The sequence below is a fragment of the Ornithodoros turicata genome, chromosome 3 (genome assembly GCF_037126465.1).
Source record: "Ornithodoros turicata isolate Travis chromosome 3, ASM3712646v1, whole genome shotgun sequence".
NCBI lineage: Eukaryota > Metazoa > Arthropoda > Arachnida > Ixodida > Argasidae > Ornithodoros > Ornithodoros turicata.
In genome coordinates this window covers 69,304,184-69,326,813 of record NC_088203.1, presented here as the reverse complement: position 1 = coordinate 69,326,813, position 22,630 = coordinate 69,304,184, and the positions used below count along the sequence as shown (strand labels likewise).

Below are 22,630 nucleotides of genomic sequence, written 5' to 3'. Positions count from 1 at the left end.
TAACGTAAATGCTATGGAAGTGAGCGTCATTTTAGAATAGCCGTTTAGCTGTAAGATAATGTGTGTCAGCTTTGTTCTCTACAAAATTAACTCTCACGTGGTAAGGGTTGACCAATCCCTGGGAGCCCTGGACCTGAAACCCAAGTTGCTCTTTTTCGCCGTTCGCTGGCAGCACTGTCCATGTTCCGTCAATCTTCAAAATATTTATACGTAAAAAATATGCCGAATTGAGAAATAATGCTTTCTGTGTCTTATCAAACAACGATGTTGTGCACGACAGTGGGCAAAAATATGGGGGTTATTTTTCACTTTTCGGGCCCTTTAACTGTCACAAGAGAGACATCCAATTATTCTGTTTAAAGCCCCTACTCTTTAATTTTACATGAGAGTGCTTCCTGCTTTTCAGGTGAGCCTACACTTACTGGAGTGGTTACCTTCATTTCAAAATTTTATGTCAGGCAGTGGCCTGTTATACGGATGAGGCTGTAATTGTTTCAGACAACCACAGGCCATTCTGAAACAAATGAATTGGCATCCTGCCTCAGCTTTGCCATGAGCACCTTTTAGTTCCTTTGCTCTCGCCTGAGGAAGTTGCACTGCTGAAATTTTTGACATAAAGGACACCTTTGAGACACCCTTCTGGTTTGCGGGCTGTAGTCATTATACAAGAGCCCTAACTTTTTAAAGGCAACCTCACAGACATCAAATCAAAGTCCCCCATCGCCAACGCTAAACTGCATGTGAGAGGGGCGGCACCCCTTCCACAGACGATGTCTACAAAGCTAAGTTTGGATAATGTTACCTTAAACTAAACACTGTCCCATCTGTGTTGGTCCTGCAGCAAGGGCAATTTCGTAAAGCAGGCTTCACCTCATGCACGGAAGCATCCGGTCAAGCCCACTTTCAGGTTGTATTCTTTTACATTCGTGGAATATCCGAATATTCGAAAAATCGAATATCGGATATTCGATTCGCGGCTCGAATAGTTCGAGCGTTTGATATTCGATTCAAATTCGAGAACTCGAATATTCGCACACCCCTACTGTTATGCAACATGTGCAAATAGAACTTTTTAATTCCAACTTTTTTAACCAGCATCAAAGCCTTATTTACACCAGCAGATAAGTGGGCAAACTAAAGCGACGGCTGCGTGGTAGCCGATTGTAGAGTGTAGAGCTTACACATACCATCTTGTGTTCGCATCCTATCTTGCACAATGTGCTGATTTTTTTGTATTTATATTGTTCCTTTTTTTTTATTGTAACATTTTTGCTGCCCACCCTAGATGGGGGTTCAGTCCCCTTTTGCAAGGGAAATGGGAAGAAAAAAAAAAACTCCATTTGTGTTTCTATTATAGCCTTGCAGACTGATTTCCTCATTGTCAAGTAAACATTCTGTAACAAATCGGTAGGACAAAACATTTGAATGCGATATGTCTAACAGGGGTTGCCAGATGTGATGCAGGTGACAGTTGAAATGTATTCCGGAAATGGGTGGGAATGACATTTCAGGATACCACACCCTACCACAGCAATGACACTCGATGGGATGAGATATCAGACCTATGATATGAGATGTGTGATGAGAACCATGACAGTGCACACGACAGCGTTGAAAATCGTTGAGAATCTCTGACGTGCCAGAAGATAACGTAAGCTTGCTGCAGAATTGAGAAAGATGTTATGCAAGCCACCATTCACTTTTATACACAGTAAAACCTAGTTAATTCGGATCTCACAGGACATATGACCAACGTCCGAATTATCCAAATGTTGAAATAATGAAAGGACAACAACATGCCAGTTATATCTGCCTTTGTGAACACAGGTTTATTTAGAGAAAAACTGTGTAATCGTTGTTTGCTTCTGGGGCAAAATCTGCACGTTCAAAACACCTGTCGCGGATAAGTGCTGATGCACCTGAACGCTCTCGGGCATGGCGTTGCAAAAGTCCTCAAGGACAGCGTGAGCCCCTGCAGCATCTTTGACGGTGCGATAGAGTGGAACGTTCTGTTTGTTCCACTCACGTTCCTCGTCCTATTCACTGTCTGGCGCATTGATGCCCATGCCGTCATCGACGATTTCATCCTTTGGCAACAGTCCGGCTACGGCGACATCCTTGTCAATTGCAAAGTACAGTCGCTGACCGATTTTTCAGGCCCCGATTTTTTGGACATGCTCGATTATTCGGCCGCGTTTGCACAACGGCCATGGGCCTCATAAAGTTAATGTATAACAAAAATTCGGATGCCGTACAGCTCCGTCGCTCGATATTTCGGATATGGTTTGCCCAGCCTGCGAGCGTCCTGAGCGGTCGCCAGCTCACCCTATGCGCATGACGCAATGTGAAGGTAAAGGAAACCAAATATAAAAGTTGAGGCAAGAAAATAGGCAGTGATTGTTCATTTTACAATACTCCAAGTGAAGGAGTCCTGTCGTGGCGCTTCGCGCAGCCGAGCATATACTGTCCACCCGCGAAGTAAAGCGAGCTTCACCTAAAGCACGCTGGCGTTAGGTGAAGCCGACTTGCAGAATGGTGACGCCTAATGTTGTCAGAAGTTGTACTGATATATTCTCTCCATGTGTTCGGGATATCAACAACTTGCCTTCTCCCAATGCATTCGTCAAACTAGGAATTAATAAAGCCGACCATGGCGCTTTTGCCCGTATACAATATCGCTTCCGGAAGTACCGTAGCAGCTGTAGAATGTAGATGTAGATGGAAGTAGAAGCCGATGTTATCAGGCAGACATGGGAGACTGCCCATTAAGAAACCTTCGATAACTTTTTCCGTCCTATTAGTACTTAATAAAGTTTACTTTTGAAGTGAAATTCGGTTTTTCGTACTGCTAAATTATTCAGACTTTTGCGCGATCCCCGCCGAGTCCGAAAAATCGGACAGTGACTGCAATCTGAAAGCTGCACTGCAGTGGGCAGGACGTTATCAAAATGGTTACCGTTGTCACCGTTGTCGGTACACAAAACCACAGTGCCGAAAGCAGTTTCATGAGACCACAGAGGCCAAACACACAAAGACGTGCAAACATGTGTTGTTGGTTTTTATGCTGAAGGACAGACAGTATGTGATGCCCGTTATCATAGTGATGGCGATGGGTGCTTCGTCAGTTCACTTTGCTGCTGCTTACTGGCCCCCAACTCGAATGTTCTTGTCAGGTTTGCGCATCTTCGCTCTGTGCCCCTGTAAGGATCGCCGAATTATCCGTAATCGCTCCAAATACTTCTGAGCTAGCGACCGTCCATTCCTATACCATATTTACTCGCATAATTTGTCAATTTTTTCTCCCAAAAAAGGTCGGAAAGGTTGGGGGTACATAAATTGCGCAGGAACGTTTGTTACTATATTCAGACAACACAAAATTTCAAAATTTTAGTACGCCGTCCATATCGGCTCTCCGTAGAGCCAATATTGACGCTATCACTGCATTGTGCAAGTGTGAAATAAGTACCCAAATACCGCGCAACCACCGATGGTAGGTATGCAAAATGCCAGCTCACTACCGCTCGTATACCAATGAAATACGTCAAGACACTGCTGGAAGACGCCGCTAGTTGCACTTGACAACCGAAAGCACGCTATGTTGGCCAATTTTGTCATATTGTGCTGTAAGGTTTGTCATAGCATGTTTTTCCAGCATCTCTTTCCGCATCTTGAAGTTAGAGTGACAGTGTTGTCCATCACGCCAGTGGACCATCACAAGAAAGTTTGCGGAAATCATAAAAAAGCACCGCAATAACTTCAGTAGCACTGACTGCGTTACGAAAAGCAATCGCCATGGTCGCTGAGACGTGCGTGACGGACATCTGCGCGCAAAAACACTGGTACACAAATTATGCAATTTTTGTTTTCTTGTCATTTTTAGTGCTAAACTATGAGTGCGCAAATTATGCGATGGCGCAAAATGTTCGAGTAAATACGGTACTTTTGCATGCATGATTTTCGGGACCACGTGGGCCAGTCCGAATGATCAGTTTCTGAATTATCAGGGGTCGAGTGAACAAGGTTTTACTGTACTTATCTTTTCTCATCTATGTTGATGCTCACAGTACAGCTCAATCCCGGTAATTCGAAATCTTTTAATTCAAACTTCTTGATAATTTGAACTGGTGCTGTGGTCCTGTTAAAGACGTGTATTTCAATGGGGGAGAGCGCCTGGTAATTCGAACACACGAACCGCACAACAGCTTATTTGAACGAGATTGCCTGACCACTCCAGACTATGTATTGGCCCGGCCAGGCACCGGCCGGGATGCTGGTGACGCGATACTTGTGCCAGAAGGAAATGAAAGAAGGAATAAATCACCATAATAGTGTGCACAAACAGTGTGCATGTTCGGAGCCATGCCACTTACTTGTGACAGACAAAGCAAGAAGTCTCACTGTTTTAAGGGGAGTAGCCCAGAAGTCATTTTTAACACACCGTTTTGTTCGTAAAAAACTGCTAAGCAGGCCAGCAAGGTGCACCATAAGAATTAATTCACCCCCATAGAGTCATAATTATTGCAGCAATTGAATTTAAAGTATGCCGCAAAAAGCAACTGTGCGCAATGGCGGGGTAATAGCAATACCAGCCTGTGATTTGCCTGGGACATCGCATTGACGCTACAGGGGCCACGCTCGCTGGTTGGTCCTGAGAAATGTTGTCTGCTACTCGGCTGTGCGAGGTTCTGAAAAAGCATTGCTCCTGGCTCAGTCATGATTTGGCCGCTCCTTCTATCCTCAATTCTCCGAGGGAACTGGCAAAACGGTTACGGCGGCACAGGGACAAGGGGCCCCTGTAACGTCATCGGTGACGTGGCATCATACTTCTTCTCCGTCGTTATACCCGGAGTGGCGAGTTAAGGGTGAAAGCACGGAGCTGCGTTTATGTGTCTTTTTTTTTTTTCTGGGAAAGAAATTGCACACATCAAAACTTTTCGCGCTATTCGGTGAAATGACCCATACACTTTCATCAGACATCTCAATCTGAATATTGTTTGGATGGCCTTCTGTACTCCCTTAAGGGGATCAAGACTCTTCCTGTTGAGAATGCAGCCAACAAAAAGGAGGTGGATAACAGCCAATATTTTCTTGAATTCTGATGGGAACACTCGCGTTCGGGATTGTGTGGGGTTGAACATTGCAAACGATGTTGATTGAGTCATGGCTGAAGAAACAAATGCAAGTGCATAACAGATTATTTTCTACCCTGAGCTGTTTTGATGCTTGCCCATAAATAAACATTTTGGAATATGAATGGGCCTCTTTTCTTACTGGATCGCGTCACTGCGCACGTGCGGCAAGGCATAGCGAGCCATGATGTCTCTCCCACGCAGCTTGTATGCAGTGCCACGCATCAAACCCTCATTCAAAGCAGCTCTCTTCAGTCCGAAGTCTGCTTTATTTGAACAAATCTTTGGTTCCCTTTGAGTTCAAATTAATGGTATTCCACCGTACATTTCATTTCAGTTTATGAAATGAAATTTTTATGAAATGAAATAACTATTCTGCAGGTCAAACTGGTATGGGATGCTGTACTCATGGGCTGATTCAAAGAAAAAATCCAATCTTATGCTGTCAACATTTGAACCCGGTAAGTATGAATGATACTCCCAGTCTTATCTGCTCATTTCTACTTTGTTTTGTACGAGTGCGGTGTTAGGCATGCAGACAGTGCCATGGCTTGGAAAGTTTTCTCAGCTGGGATCTTGTAGTGGCACAGAGGCTGCTTCATTGCCAGTGAAGCCCGTTTACAAGCACAGTTACTCTCAGAACTCTGTTGTTTGGATAAGGCAGTCAGACCTACAGGTTTGTTATATCTTGTTGTGCACAACTTCAGGTTGTTGCAATCAAAGTGGGTATTGTTTCAGGCTGACATACAGAAGATCCTGAGGCATGCGAGGAAGCTTCCTGAAAAAACTGCAAACTTTTACAAGGTACAAATTTCACTCTTTTAGTCAACTTTAGGCAGTGTCAGCTATTTTTTACATGTGCTCACAAAGATAAGTACATAGCTCAAATAAAACAGAATTCAGAACAATACTAATCTTTTAAAAAATTTCTAAAGAAGAAATATGCACACAATTTGTGAGGAATGTAATGTAATGTACATAATCGTATATAATCTGTAACACATACAGTCGCCGACTGATTTTTCGGACTCCAAACATTCGGACTTTCCAATATTTAACTCTGACCGTTTTTCGCAGGTACGGTTCGGTTTTTCGTACACATTCGCCTCGGTTTGTTTTGTTTGTTTTGTTTTCGCCTTTCCTGACGTCGCCACAGTGTGCGCAGAAGGCGCGCGCGGAGGCGGAGTTTACGCGAACGCGCCACAAGCACCCATAAACAAGCTATTGTTAGAGACAAGAAGTGGAACCACGAAATGATGTCCGCACCTTCAAGTGATTCTGAGGGTGTCTCGATCGACTTCGTGGATACTGACGAATGAGATGAAGACGTGAGCATGTCGGCGGCACACACCCGCTAAGACCGCGACTGATTCTTCAACGATGACGGCACTACCGTCAACATCGTGTTCGGTGTCGATGATGTCAGCAGGATCCACAGGAAAGCGTTCGAGTGGCAAGTACTCGACTACTTTGCAGAAAAAAGTGGAAGCCGTACGGATTGTTCCCGCGCCCGCTCTCGTGTGTTGTGCTGTGCTACGAAAATGAAACTAACTATAACGTTGCGCTTGTCGCCGCGCTTCATATTCTTGCCCACTCGTGGGAAGCAGTGAAAGGGAGTACTATAGCAAACAATTTTCATCACGCCAAATTTTGCAAGGACAGTACGAAAGTACGGAGTACGAGTACCGTTGGTATCGCCGTCGGCGGCGCGGCGGCGACAACGGATTGGCGGACGGCCAGGCATTGGTAGAGGTACAGTGCCCTAGAAGAGTATAGTGGAAAGAGCGGAACCGGTTTCAGCCCGATAGTTGAGGAAGGACGAGCGGACGGCCGCTGCTGGATCTCCTGGCGCTGCTGTCGAATTCCCGAGGAGAAACTGTGAAGCGCCTATGTCCGCTGCAGCGTTTTTGCTGTTTTTGCGTGATGCTTTGGTGACTCCGAAAGAAGGCGATATGTGACGCATCAAAATAGTGAAGCTTCCTGTAAATTTTGCCGGTATTTGAGTGTGCTAGTCCTCGATGGAGAAGAAGAAAAAGAAGTTAGAGACACATTGCTTCGCGCCCCGTTGCAAGACTGGCTACCCGGGCAGCTTTCTGTCTAGCTTAAAACAGCTGTGGGCTTAAGGGTCACCATTGCCAGCACGCTATCCTTGATGGACTACTTAACAAGGCACGTCGGGTATAAGTTCATCGTGACATCACGAAGTCAAGATCCGCTTGACAACGTTTTTGGCATCGTGAGGCAATCTTCAGGCTGTCACATCCAACTCCACAACAGTTTTTGATAACTGTTTCTTGCCTTAGCTTTTATAGTATGGCAAAATCTGTTGCAAATGGAAATGCGGAGCCTGGTGTGTTAGATGCTCTGCTCAGTACAAACGGCATAGAGGAATACAAATGCGTAAAGCAGACTCTGATAGACAAGTTCATTGGAGATGGTGACCTCAGCAGCGCCGAACTTGTAATTGAAAAGTCAACAGACCATGTCGCATATCCTCAAGAAGCGACCAGAGACTAATTTTTTATATAGCTGGCTATGTTGCCACAAAATTCCTGTCTAAATCAAGGTGTGACATGTGTAGAAAGTTGTTGCTTATCGACAAGAATGATGTACAGAACCTGCAGGCAGCTCAGCTGACTCAGCTGAAAGATAAGGGGGCCCTGTTGTATCCATCAGGCTTTATGCTTAGGTTCGTGGAAAATTTGGAAAACGATGAAACTCCCCACTCTCCAAGGTCGAAAATAAAGTTGTTGTTGTTGTTTTGGAAAACGTGTTTACCAGCTGCTTCAGTACGCAGGAACTTCACCATGAACGCATTATGGACGTCATTGCACTTCTTCATAGAACTCGACAGGATGCCATTGGTTGCACTGAACATAGCAAGCAACTGAGTGCTGAAGTTATGGCATTTTATGTCACCACTAGGCTTCATTTTTTTGTTAAGTCGCTGAATCGAGCCAAAGCACAGAAACGCGACTGTGCAAAATATCTGAAGCTCAGTCGCTGCACATAACTTGTCATTTTTACCTGCCAGTAATTAATTTTGTACTTCACATTATGTGCATCCAATGTTGCATTTAATTGCAGTTTCATTGTTTTTTTATATATTCATACTCTATGGTCGTTATAATCTTGTGTCTTGTACTTATCAGCCAACTTTACATCGTCATAGCCTGCGATCGTTCCATACCTGAAAGCATAAACCTGTCTCCCTCATTGCGTGTGCTTCCTGTTTTATGTGGCATATGCCGGTAGACTGTGTCGTTTAGTAAGAGTTTTTGAAAGAAGTAACAAGGAATAATTCACAGAGAGACACGCACACACAAATAACAATCCTAGGAAGTGCGATAACCCAATACGCCGGCGCCAGTTTCTGCTCGGGGTAACTACGCCAGCGCCCCACAGCGGCATCCGCCTCAAGAGCCTCACAGAGGGAGCGTCGCATTTTCCACTACAGTCTTCTAGGGCACTCTAGTAGAGGACATCCGAAGCTCAGGTATGACAATACCTGCAAGTGTAACGTTTGAAACGTACGCTGAACTGGATGAATGTGCAAATCATTTCACAAGTCCGTAAGGCTCCGACCGCTTCAACGATGATGCAAGTGCTATTGCTACCCCTTCAACAGCGGCAATACTTGCGGCCGCCGATACGCTCAGAAATGTCTACCGTGACAACATGATGGGTGAGTGCAGATAAAGTAGCCCCACATTTTGGTACGTATGGCGTTCGCAGCTTACCGCATGAACTTCCGATGGCGCAGGATGACGCATTTCTGGGATGAAAACGAACAATAAAATCGTAGTAACCAAACTCTATGTAATAAAAAAGTTATCCATGCAAACGTTGCTCTCCGTTCATCCCGATTTTCCTATGCAGAAGTCAATATGGCGGTCACAGCACAGTTGCGTCTAGCTACCGCTAGGCGTACCAGGCCTCGTTTTGTTTCTGCGTGAGTGGCACCCCCAGCGGTAGGGCGATGCAACTGTGCACCACTGCCATGTCCCATTGGAAATACACGGAGCACAGTTCCAAGTTGTTAATGATTTTATTGCGCAAAATTTGGTTACCACGATTTTTTTCTCGATTTGTACCGCATAAGTGCACCATCGTGCGCCGCTGTAAGTTCGTACGGTATGCAAGGAACGCGCTATGTGCAAAAATGTGCGGCTACTTTATCTGCACCCACCCTGACCGTCGCGACGTCATTTCTCGCATGCGCGCAGCAAAGCAGACGCGCATTGATAGTTTTCTTGTGCCTCTTTGAGTTTTCTTTAATAAAAATCATTTTGGGAGAGGTTTGTGACATTGACTGAAAATTCGGACTGCTTGATAATTCAGACCAATTTTGTGGCATTTAGAAGTCCGAAAAATCGGTCGGCAACTGTATACATCTTTCATGTTGCTGGATAGCCTGAGTTCTAATAACTGATTTCACTTGTCACACACATACACAATTTTTACACAATTCAAAGACTCCACCCACCTAAGCCATGTCAGACAAGAAATGTTCTAAATAGGTGGCATGTGTTCCCAGGGCCCATTTGCATGAAACTGTTTGAGGGAAATACTCAACACATTTTTCACTTAAGCATTTGTGCACCCAGTGTGCATTGAGTGAAAGACTCATTGAGTATTTCGCTCAAACAGTTTTGTGCAAGCGGGCACTGATGCCATTGACCATATCACTTCTCTGTCCACTCAAAGCATTGTGCAATGACGCCATGCTACCTAAATGTATGGTACCATACTTTTATAGTCCGTTACAATGCCATCACGTAGAATCTCGATGATGAGCACACCAAAGTGCACAACATGCATACTTGCTATGTATTTTCTCTCTGCTTGCAATCAGAGAATTAGCTCGAAGTTTTTTTGTGGCAACATGTTGGCCCATTTCCTCCAAGACAACTGACTTGAGCCACTCCTCTCGAGCAGAGTCCTCATGGAACACCACCAGTTTATATCTTGGGTCGCAAAACATAGCCGCACACGAATCCTTGTCCATGTCGTAGTCTGGAAAGCGAGTTCTTAGGCTCTTCTCAACATTGGCAGCAAAAGCGCAGCCGTCGGCAGTCATTTTAGTTCTGCAGGTTGTTCTCAGCGATTGTATGATGCAGTATAGGGTATGGACCTGACAAGACAGTGTTGGGTACTTCTCACCTTCTGCCTCAGTTGTGGCCTGAGCAAGAGGTTTTAGAACCTCGGCGTAGTCCGCAGCTAGTCGCCACTCAGCTCCAGTAAAGCAGTCCACTATGCACTCACTGTTAGCCATACCCACTGTCACAGGCTCCCTGAGTTCCAAAAGCCTACTCAGCATGTTGTATTCACTGTTCCATCTGGTTTCAACGTCTTGGATTAGATGCAGTGGCGTGTTCCCAGTTTTCTTCTGGTAGTTATCCAGGCGCTCTTGACCCTGCGGGCTATGTTTATAATGGCCCACGATGGCTCGCGCTTTGCGGAGGAGGGTTCCAAGCACCGGAGTTTGCTCTTTCGCTGTCTGAATAGCCAGTTGAAGCGAGTGAGCGAAGCATGGTCTCTCGATCCACGGTAGCTCCCGTGCGGCTGCCCTGAAGTTTCAAGCGTTATCTGTCACGATGTACACGGGGAATTCATCGACTGGTATGTTCCAGCTCTGCACCAAGTTGTCGAGGACTTCTGCTATTTGCGCAGCGGTATGGCGTCCCGAGAACAGCGATGTGTCGAGGCTGTACCTCTTGACAGTGAAGTTCGCGTCGGTGAAATGACATGTGAGGCTTATATAACTATCGTTGGCCTGCGACGTCCACATGTCGGACGTAAACGACATCGACTCAACTCCATCTCCAAGAGCTGCATCCAGTTCTGCTTGAACCTTACTCCTTGTCTCATGGTACAGTCTTGGAATCAGTGTCCGCGAAAGCGTTGTTCGCGAAGGAGGCTCATAATGAGGCACTGCCTCAGCTAACAACTCTTGGAACCAGCGATCTTGGACGATGCTGTATGGCTGGAAATCCAAGGTGATCATGCGTGCGATTTTCACGTCCAGTGCGTCTTTCCTATACCGTGGTACCTGTTTCTTTCTCAGAAAAGAGTCAACTCTTCGCTGTTCAGTTTTCTTGGCTTCAGTCCGCTTCTGGAACTCTTTGTATAGCAACACGTGCCGCTTGCGATGATTAACAAGACTGCTCGTAGTCCCCGTGGGTGTTTGGATGGGTGCAGAACATTTTTTACATGTAGCGGAAACGGCCGAACTTCGTTGAAAGTATTCCCACACAGCGCTTCGGTTTGCTCTCTTGCGAACTCCTTCGTCTCCATCTGCGTCCTCACTAGGGTTCTGCATGCTTGCGTCCATTGTCTTGCTACGATCGAATCGCCAAGCGCACTTTCGATCTTGTCACCGTATTGCATAACATGTGTCACATGCTTTCAACTTCTCTTGAAGAGAAGGAAAGTTGCAGGGAAAGGGGCGTGCGCACGTAGAGCACGTGGTTGCGGGTTGCGTTCCTTGCTTGTGTCTCCCGAAACAAGCAAAGCCAGGCCAAACGCAAGTGTGCTGCGCACAAAGTAGACTCTTTCAAATCGTTGTGCGTTTGTCAGGGGTCAGCGTTTTTATGCGTCTGTGTTGCGCGTGTGCTGTGCTCTGTTGTGTTTTGTTTCTGGCTATGGCACACGTGTAGTGCCCGCCTCGATAGTGAAGGGTATTAGCGTCCCTAAAAGTAAGCCTTCACTGCGTTCACTCTGTACTCCACGCCATGAAATACTCGATAATTATTCGAAAACTATTCGCAAATTATTCGAAAGTTTCGAGTAGTAAATTTCGGATGCGAATAGCAACCGAATAGCGCGAGCTATTTGATTCGTATTCGAAAATCCGAGTATTCGCACAGCCCTATCAATGAGTAATTGCCTTGGAATTGGGCGGTGCACGTGTGTGTCCATGAAGAAGACCAAGAGACACAAGAAGACGATACACACAAGTTCTCAGACACAGCAATGATTTATTTGGTTCATCTCAACTTATATTGCTAAAAAGTAAAAACCTGTGAAGAGGGGCAAAAAGGAGAAATAGCACATTGCTTATGATATTTCCCCTGCTTGCGATTTCCATTGATTCCAGTGAAATCGCCAGCAGAGGCAACGTGACATTTGACTAAATATGTCATTTTCGGGGTTGCCTTCGTTTTTATCGACTGTATTAAATTGTAGCCTTTTTTAACATTTCTAGACGCCATAAGAGCATTTTTTTAGAGGTGTAGGTTCGAGTGTGGCTTTCAGGCTCGTGCTGAGTGCTGCGCTTTGCTTTTCGTTACTGCGTGTATGCGCCTTTTGTTCCTGTTTTGCGTACATTTGGTCCAAAGATTTGGTTTCTCTGGGCCTTTCGAGATCTTAGAGGGTGGAAAATTAAAAGTATTATTCAATATAGCGTGTTTCCTGGCTGCCTCAGCACTCATGTACCAGACATCAAGGCTTGTATGGTACTGTACACTTTAAACGAGCAAGTTTTCCTTGATGGAGCATTCTGAAACATCAAGAAAGCCGCAGGTGCATGCATGATGCAGAGGATGCAGTTATGTTCAGTTCGCAAGAGGTAATGTTTAGGTAGCATCCTAGGTTATCATTTTTTTAAGGGAGAGGGATGTCATTATAGGAGTAGCAGAACTCCTTGTGTGGTGGCTTTGGTCTTTACCTTTTCTCACACTCAAATCAAATCAAATCAAATCAAGTCACATGCTACTACCTGAACATCCTTTAGAATAGTGTAGTTTCAGTAGTTGATAGAGAAATCAATTATCTATTGATTGAGCATAATATCGTGATCGCAATCCTGGTGACGCTAAACGTTCTGTTGCTATTACATCGAGTGATATCGCAGATAGTAAGCAAATATTATAATTGGCAGTCAAATATGGAAGTGCATACATAGCCTACATAGTTTTGTGGAGCTACATGAAGCAGGAAGCCATAAGGCAGTTTATCGCTCTGTCGCTTTTGTGGGACACTTCCACGTTACACTTTTCACCGGATCATACTCCTTGAGAACGTTTCCCACATTTTAAAGGAACGTGAAGAGCATTCAGTAAGGGGAAGATGCACAATACCAACTCGCACAGCAAAATTTTACCCATGTGTACTAGGAGATCTCGTTTTTGGGAAAATAATTCAAAAGTTCTGTACTGTCAACCGTCAATTTATGAATTCCCTTGCCTTATGAACAGTACTTTCTGGGACAGCACAATTCTCCTTCCTCATTCTAAACTTCCATTTATGAATCCCTAGATTTATGAACTAAATGTCTTTTTGGGGTGTGTTATCCATTCATATATCAAGGGTTGACTGACTTTTATCAACATGTATTTACCATTTTCATGTTTTTAGAAATCGTGGGAACTGGGAACACACATTACAAAGCTGTACTTAATTGTTTGCATTTTCAAGTATAGTCAGTGATTGAATGCTTGCTGCCACACGCGACCACTTGCAGCCAAAGAGTTGTTCGGTTCGGGTTCGACCATAAGTGTTCAGTTGCAGTTCAGCTACTGAAGGCAACTATGGTGCTTCAAACCGGTTAATTGTAAACGGTTCGTTTCACAAACTGAACCAAATAATATGAACCTGCATCCATCGGAATGTCACTGAAGGTGAAATTAGCCGCATTACTTTATTGCACTGCAACGTTTTTCTTGTTACAGTATACTTAACGTGTATACTTACTTTGTGTACTAACATGTATACTTATTTTGTTGTTACTGTATATTTAATTTTTGATGGCGTGCTGGGACATGATATCTCAATACTCATGGCGAATTTTTCGGATGGTTTAAAGGAAGTAAGAACTCCTGTCTGTAGGTACAGTCAAACTCCTTTATAGCGAACACCTTTTTAACGAAAATACCACTACAGCAAATTTTTTTGCGGTCCCGCTGGAGCCCTATAGGTCCAATAATGGACATCCTTTTTAACGAAAATACATTTACTGCAAATTTTTTTGCTGTCCCCCGAGTTTCATTGTAAAGGAGTTTGACTGTATTTAGTTACGGGTGTAATAGGTGTAATATTGTTCTTCTACGCTGCTTAATTCTATTTACAAGTTCTTGTTCAATACTTCTGCTTCATAATGTGTGCAGCCTTAATACACAAACACACTTTTTTACGGATACGGGTGAGTAGACGTACCGCCATCCAGATACCTCTATCCATTGTTACATGATTCGAAGAATTGTAGCACCCAATCAGACGGCAACGTGGAGGTACACATAACATTCTGCTCTACACTCTTAAAACTGAACTTCACCACGTAGGACACTCCTAGCCAACCATCATCCCGAATGACAACGTTCTTGTCCCTGATTTGTTGAAAATGGGAGGCAGGGCCTATTTTATACCCATAATGCCGTACATAATGGTTACATAATAGACTCCGCCTCCCGTTATCAGCAAATCAGGAGCGTGAATGTAGTCACTGGGGATAATGGTTGGCTAGCAGCATCCTATATGTGGTGAAGATAATGACCTATCAGATTCATCTATACAAAAAGTGTTACAGCCAACAAGTTAAAATCGCCGTTTGGAGCCGACACAGTCGGTGAGCTAGCTTGGTGGAGTTCATAGCCCCTTTAACATAGAGCATGAGGAACGTACACTATTAAATCAGATGTTCATATCTGACCACAATCAGAGTTAACTGCCATTAGAATTTCATCTGAACAGTTGAGGACAGGGGTCGTACCATTATTTGACACTTCACATACAAGGTGTCTTTTTTTTTTCTTTTTCGATACAGATTTTTCATAAAAAAAACTATAAGGGCTATAGACATCCTGTTTGCACTTCTATCATCTCTGGACCAGCGGACGTTCTTGCGTTCGGTTGCTCAACTTTGTGACTAATTACCTAAAAATCGTTAATTAACTTTTCAATTATAAAAGCTGCGAAGTTGTCCCAATGAGAACATCTGTTCCTTTCGGGCACCTGATATCGTAGCCGTTTTCAGAACAAAAATCCCTTCCGTAGATCGTCCGAAAAAAATTCGTGAAGGAACACAATTTTTTTCTTTATATTGTTCATTGCGCATCTTCGGAGTCCCGTCTTTCCTTCACCCCAATGTGAGAGGGTGAAAGAGTACACTGTCGCCCCTTGCTCCCTGGAAAAAGACTAAAAGAAAACAGAAAATGCAACCGAAGATAAGGACACTTCCGATATCGTCACCTGATACATGTGTTTTTGTTTTGTTTCTGCAAGCTAAGGCTCATCTTCGACACATGAGGCAGCACTGTGCTCCTTCATCCTCTCACATTGGGAGTGAAGGAAAGACGCGTCTCCAAAGATGCACAATGAACAAAGTAAAGAAAAAATGGTGTTCCTTCACAAATTTTTTGCGGGTGATCTACCGAACAGTTCTTTGTTCTGAAAACGGCAACGATATCAGTTGACCGAAAGGAACACATGTTCTCATTGGGACAACTTTGTAGCTTTTATAATTAAAAAAGATAACTAAAGATATTTAGGTAATTAGACATTCAACGGTTGAGCAACAGATGGCCAAGAATGTCCGTTGGCCCAGAGATGATAGAAGTGAAAACGGGATGTCTATAGCCCTTATAGTTTTTTATGAAAAATCTGTATAGAAAAAAAAAAAAGACACCCTGTATATTTTAACTCTAACTGAAAAGCGTACACCCGCCCTCTCACTCCTCCGCGTACGGAGTGACGTCACGGCGTCGGAGCTTCTGCAGCCGCGGAAGCAGTGCTGATCTTTAAAAGTGTGCAGTAAATATCTACGCACCTTTCGGACGAAAAAGTAGCCAAATAGACTGTTGGCCGTTCTGAACACAGTGGAATCGATTTTATAGATGGGTTTCCGGATGAGACCGTCCCTTTAAAGTTGAATAAAGCCTAACATTAGAGTTCTTAAATTTTTAATAGCGTAACAGACAGGAACATTCAGCTGAACTTCACACCTTTTCTCACTCTTTTTGTTTATTTATTTTCTGTCGATATCACTTACTTGTTCGTGGCCTAGTATGCCAGACAATATAAAAATTTGATTTGGGTGTACAAGAATAGCAGTTACCGTAATTTCACGCGTATTAGCCGCGGCTTATGCGTGATTTTTTTTTTCTCACACGCGCTCTGCGGCTTATCCGCAGGTGTGGCTTATCTGATGCCTTTTTTCTCCTGGTATTTTCCCCATACGCTGGTTTTAATGAAAGGGCCGACAGTGTCTCTGGAACAGCACCGTGCTGCCAATGCACAAACATATGTAACAGGGGTGCATCTAGGCGCGTCCACATTCGAGTAGACTGATATTCCTGGTGCCTGCCCCTAAGCAACTTTAAAGAAAAGTGGTGACAGTGATTCATGTCTTCTGGAAGGCCACTGACCCTTGATCCATGAAAAACATACAACAAGGGCACAATCCGATCTTCGTAGAATGCTAGAACTGGCCTCCTTTGTCATACACCTTGCCGACCTCGGAGAATGAACGACAGGGTTTATGGCCTTCTCTATGGTCTCCTCTATGGTCTCCTTTGTCCCACAAATAAGTCGCGTCGTATTGCCCGTAACTTATCTGTGAGTGCGGCTTATCTGCCCGAAAATTTTCAAAGCTCTCCTAAAAACGGGTCCTGCGGCTTATCTGCGGTGTGGCTTATATGCGTGAAATTACAGTAGCTTGTTACCAGAGCACTTCTTTATTCTGTAGCAATCTGTTCATAACATTTCACAAGCTTAAAATGGCAGTGTGTCTGTCCTCTAATCTGTGCCTTTGCTGCCTGTGGTCATATCACAGCATAGTGGCAATGCAGTTGTCCGCATCATATAAGCATGGTCTCTGTGATACCTTAGAAAGTAACAACCACGGAAAGGTAACAGAATCATTTTCGTTTCCATTATCGCCTCCATTACTCTCTTACTGGGCCATGTTTGTTTCTGTTTGTTACTGTTACCACCATTGTTGTTTTCGTTTCTGTTACATTACTGTTTCGGTCTTTGGTACTGCCCCCCACAACCGTTTGTTGTCTCCTTTCCTTTTTTGGTAAGCCTTGAAACTGTCACAAATCTAAATACCTCTATGTATATATTCTTAAATCCATTTTGAGGACTTCAGAGGTACGTGCATACAACAGACAACATTTATTCAAAAATATCATATGTGGCTTCTTTGACAAGCTAACATATCAACATGGTTTCCATCGATGTTATGCACGCTTGCAACGTACAGGTCACCATAAACATATAAGAACTATGCTGCTTCTGTTTACTGTAGAGGGTGTCCCAGAAAACATGTCATTGAATTATAATAAAATAACTATACCAACTAGAATCATGAGGTCCATGGGGGATGACGCCGAAATAAATCATGTAAAAATAAAACGTTCAAAAATAAATCTCTTAAATATCCAATTTGCAAAATAAACTCTTCAATATAAATCATGAGAAAATCCACGCTGTCGAAATAAACTCCGAAAAATAAACTTTGAAGAATAAACGCTTCGAAATAAATCTTTTAATATCCATGGTCCCTGATTGGTGGACAGCCGACGTCTCTACGTCCGCCGCGGAAAATAGTACCCTCCTCGCGCTTGGGGCTAGCCAGAGCTATAACTGTGAACAAGGATTTTGGTACACCGGAAGTAGGTTGTCTGTCTGTATGTGATCCGTTGACAAGTTTTGCCAACTTAGTAGGGGGGCGGGGGGCTGATATCATTCAGACTGACGGATGCCCGGGAGCGTATTATTCGGTGATGTTCTGTTTTAGCAGTGCAAGTAACGCGCGACATCGGTGTAATATAGTCTAATATAGAGCCGACTATCAGGAGAGTTTGGCCATTCTTTGGTATGTTTTCTGATTTTGCGTTTCTCTTTTCCGTGTGTGTGCGCGCTTTCTTGGCCATTCTTTTACCAGTGCGAATGCAATTGAAACGTAATAAAATTACATTACAGTTACTACGAAAAAGTAATGACATTACAAAGTCATTACTTTACCATTATTGACATACATGTTCCCGAGTTTGTGGAAGGCACAAGGGACACACAAGTTGACGAAACTTGCCTTCCCCGAAATTCGAGGAAAAAAATGTATGCTTACAATGTATCAACAGTTAGCTTGTACTCTTCTATTTGTCTCTTCTACATGTCATGCTAGTGTGCCGCGTATGACGTATCGTTCCACAATGTAGAGACGAAGGAGACACAATGTATCACGACAACAGGAAGATTGTCAGGAGGATGGGGCCTGCAAACAATGATTCTCCAGGGCTACAAACCGTTGACCTAACAACGTTTGTTTGTGGGTGCCCTGTCTAAGGCAACTGGCTCGTAGAAGGGAATTGACGTTCCACGTGCCGATTGAGTGCGTCACCGTTCATAGTGCCGTTGGAATTCTTTTCACTTGCCAGTCCCCCAACTCTCTCTCTGCCAAGTGCCAACACAGAACACACACTCGATTCTTTTGTAAAAAGTAATGAGTAATGTCATTAAAATTACAGCCCAAATGTAATTAAATTACATTACGAATTACCAGAAAAAGTAATTCATTACTGTAATTTTATTACAGTAATGCTATTACTACCCAGGTATGATCAAGTGTGCGTGTCCTGTATTCATACGCGCATCGTCGTCATCACTGCTGGATATTTCAAAATCCTAAGTTGTTATGTAATTGATAGCAATACAAACATGAGTAAGAAACATCATAATAGCATGTTTCGCCGAAAAGAACATCGTGTCGCCCATACGGCTATCACTACTATGATACGGAGCATTACCTTCTTAAGCCTAACCATGATTTATTTTCACAGCGTTTATTTTGAGGACGTGTATTTTTAAACGGTTTATTTCAGAAAATGGATTTCGAAGGGTGGAATTTTAGGCGTGGATTTTTTAATGTTTTATTTTAAAAGATTTATTTCGGCGTACAGCCGTCCATGGCATTTGTTCGTATTAGGTTTTTGCCACTGTCTGTTGTGAATACCATGTAACTTCGTTTAATTATGTCAATTGTTGCGAACTGAACTCAAAAATTTGCCAAGTAAATGTCACTTTTTGCCCCGCCAATGTGAAGAGCGTGCCGAATATGCTCAAATTCAATGTAATTGACAGGAATATTGAGTAGCTACCCCATCGGAAAAAATAGCCGAACATCATTGCTTACTGAACACCGGGAGCCTAGTACATGACGAATTTTTGAGCACAATCGTTGTCAGTCCTGATTAAAGGAGGTTGGAAACCCGGCCCACACCGGAATAGTACAAAGGGATAACACAGGCATGGCTTATCGCATCAAGCTTCTGCTTGGATCATGCCTTCCCTTTCCCAATTTCAGGAACTGTCACTTTTTGTACTATCACTCTGTGTTTCCAGCCTCCTTTCGTTGAAGATACGAAGGCAAAAAATAGGCGATGCCAAGTTGCTGGTGGTGAGTAAATCAAAGAGTGACATTAAACGGTAGAGTGAAAGATGTGGATCGGTGGTGGTGATCCGATGATGATTCGGTGGTGAACGCGGTCAACGAAGAGTCAGCCGATGATCGATGAAGACAGCACTTTATTTACAGTATCTACATAGTGTCTCGTAGAAACCAGATCGCAGGTTGAAATCCAGAATAATTTACAAAGAAAACTCCACCTTTTATGGGTTCACGCCGCACTGGGATCACGTGCCGCCCACGATGTGACATCATACTTCCCAATCAATCAATACATAATTAATCAGGACAAACTCCCCTTCTCAAGTTTTCGCCAAATTATAGTGTCAGAAACTGACGTGTAACGAGTCATCGCATCAGGGGATCCGGAAAAAACGGTCCCGGAAAAAATGTTCCCGGAAAAAAGGGTCCCGCTGGCACAAGGCGGAAAAAATGGTCCCGCAGGCAGGCGATATAGCTTTGCCATCGCTTAAACACACATCTTTGGTGTGACAGTGATATATGTATTATATGGGATACGGACCTTTCGGTACAGGACATTTCGGTACGGGACCTTTCGGTACGGACATTTCGGTACACGGACCTCTCAGTACACGGACCTTTCGGTACACGGACGTTTCGGTACACGGACCTTTCGGTACAAGGACATTTCGGTACACGGCCATACCGCTGGAATATCGTCTTCGGCTTATTGGTTATGACAACGTGTTTTGTTCTCAATACAGATTTTTTATTTCAAATGTGTGAGCTACAGACGTCCTGTTTTCACTTCTAACATCTCTGGGACGGCAGATATTCTTTGCCAGCTACTGTCACCCAAACGGCATATCTGGGACTCTTATAGATTTTTAATAAAAAATCTGTATAAAAAAAGACACCCTGTGTAAGGAAAGGCATTACAAGGTTTTGCACGTACGAAAACATCAGTTCGTTGTCCGTTGCGTTGTTCACTGTAAATTAAAATTACCATGACCTTTATTTCTTTCTTTTTTTTCTTTTTTTAACGGCTTTCAACGAAAATACGTTTGCTGAAAAGTCCGGCAGCCTCTTCATTTCTTTTTTTACGAACATAACATTTTTGACGACCTACATTAACAACGGGCATCTGGGATGTCTTCTGTGAAAGAGAGTAGGACAAAATAAGCCAGATAAAAATCCCCGCCTGCTATACCGGGGGCACTTTTTTCCGGGAACGTTTTCTCCGGGGTCATTCTTTCCTACGCCCTTCTGGTTGCCACCCGTAAGGCACTGCAGAAAGGGTACTTTGCGATCATTGCAGCATGCAGATACAGGCAATTTTAGGGGAACATCTACACTCCCGTCACCACATTTACTACCATTCTTGAGCCCTTATGTGTCCTGCAGAGGGAAACCCATCAAAAGGTCAAAACATGAAAGGCCAAAACATTAAAACGGCCAACAGACGAAGGGCCGAAAAATCAAAACACCGACCTATCTGAAGGCCTAAGGACATTGTTCAATTTTTTCGCACAAGATTTCAACATAATGTCCGTCCAAGCGCGTGTAAACGGTAAACACTCTTTTTGAACTAACCATATAAAGAAAATTTAACCTAACCTTAGCCTTGAATTTTGACTTTCGGTTTGTTCGGGGATTCGATTTTTCGGCCTTATGGCTGCCACTCCCTGCAGAGGCAATGCCTGGAAATTATACTTTTCGCGGCGACCATCTAAAGACATGTATCGTGCATGGGATGCTTCGAGTATTTCCCTTGGATGACATACTGAAACAACGCATTGCATGATTAATGCATAGTCTAGGTACTCGCAATTTTAGGTACTCGAAAAAAAAAAAGAAACAGTCACCGTTTTATGACTAAGAAGCCGAAGACCACCTTCCAGCGGTGTGGCCGTGTACCGAAAGGTCCGCGTACCGAAAGGTCCGTGTACCGAAAGGTCCTGTACCGAAATGTCCTGTACCGAAAAGTCCTAGACCCGTATTATATTTTGTGAACACGGTGTTTTATTTTACTCTTTCTTTTTTTGCTTTGAATTTTTAGATAGATAAGTGTTTTATTTAGACATTCAATACATTACAAATTATAAATTGCGTAGTAGTAGCACATGACTACCCCGCTTGATTAAAATTGCTACTCCAAAGTTGGCAGTAACTCGATCGGTGCGGGACAGATGACATTAGTGCACAAATACGCTTGGATATATTCAAGAACAAAAACAGCGGGCAATTATATGTCACACTGCTATAGTAAGACAGGAAAAAATGGTACCGGACCCAGCTGTTATTTTCGTTCTCCCGCACATTCTTCTTATTACTCTTAGTACATTCGTGCATACCGTGGATGAACAGTCTATGAACTAGTGCTGAAACAAGTTATTTATTGTCACTCCCGTGTTCTTTTCTGTGTTTAAGGAGTAGCAAACCGGCTTCGCACCTGGCTGACCTTTCCTTGTAGTTATCATTATTAGTATTTTTTTTTTTCAGTAAACATATGCCCCTCACCCCACTGGTATAACCAGCATACTTTTATTCGAGGCCTCCTCCTGACCACGCCTAGGATAGAGTAGATTACACAGACAAAAAGAACTCCGACCAAAGCCGGAAAAGAGAATAACGTCAAGTGTAAGCGCTAACCGAAGGACAGAAAGCTTTTCACCAGTACCATGCTTAGGCTAGAGTAGGTTACACAGACAAAAAGTTCACTGACCTAGGTCTAAGAACTCCGGCCAAAGCCGGAAAAGAGAATGACGTCAAGTGTAAGCGCCAACCGAAGCTACTACCCGAAGCCAGCTACCGATCGAGTTATTGCCGACTTTGGGGTAGGAATTTTAGTCAAGCGGGGTAGTCAGGTCCTACAACTAGGCAATTCAAAGCAAGAAAAAAAAATAAAGAGCAAATAAAACACCGTATTCACAAAACATAATAACTATCTCTGCCTGAGGAGCATCATCTGTCACACCAAAGATGTGCTCTTGTGCACAAGCGAGCAAAACCATTCCATGCCTGCGAGACCTTTTTTTCCGCCTTTTGCCAGTGGGACCCTTCTTTCCGGGACTCTTTCTTCCGGGACCGTTTTTTCCTGCACCCTCGCATCAGGGGTTACAGAGTTTCCGCA

General features: G+C 43.7%; 1 protein-coding gene across 1 annotated transcript in view; it reads left to right on the top strand.

The window, feature by feature from the left end:
- The window catches only part of LOC135388576 (integrator complex subunit 14-like), a 59,735-nt gene that overhangs the window by 26,190 nt on the left and 10,915 nt on the right, over positions 1 to 22,630 (top strand). Inside the window, exons 6-8 of the mRNA XM_064618196.1 lie at positions 5,511 to 5,590; positions 5,660 to 5,805; positions 5,868 to 5,933. Coding sequence (XP_064474266.1) covers positions 5,511 to 5,590; positions 5,660 to 5,805; positions 5,868 to 5,933 — 292 coding nt within the window. The remainder of the gene's footprint in view (positions 1 to 5,510; positions 5,591 to 5,659; positions 5,806 to 5,867; positions 5,934 to 22,630) is intronic.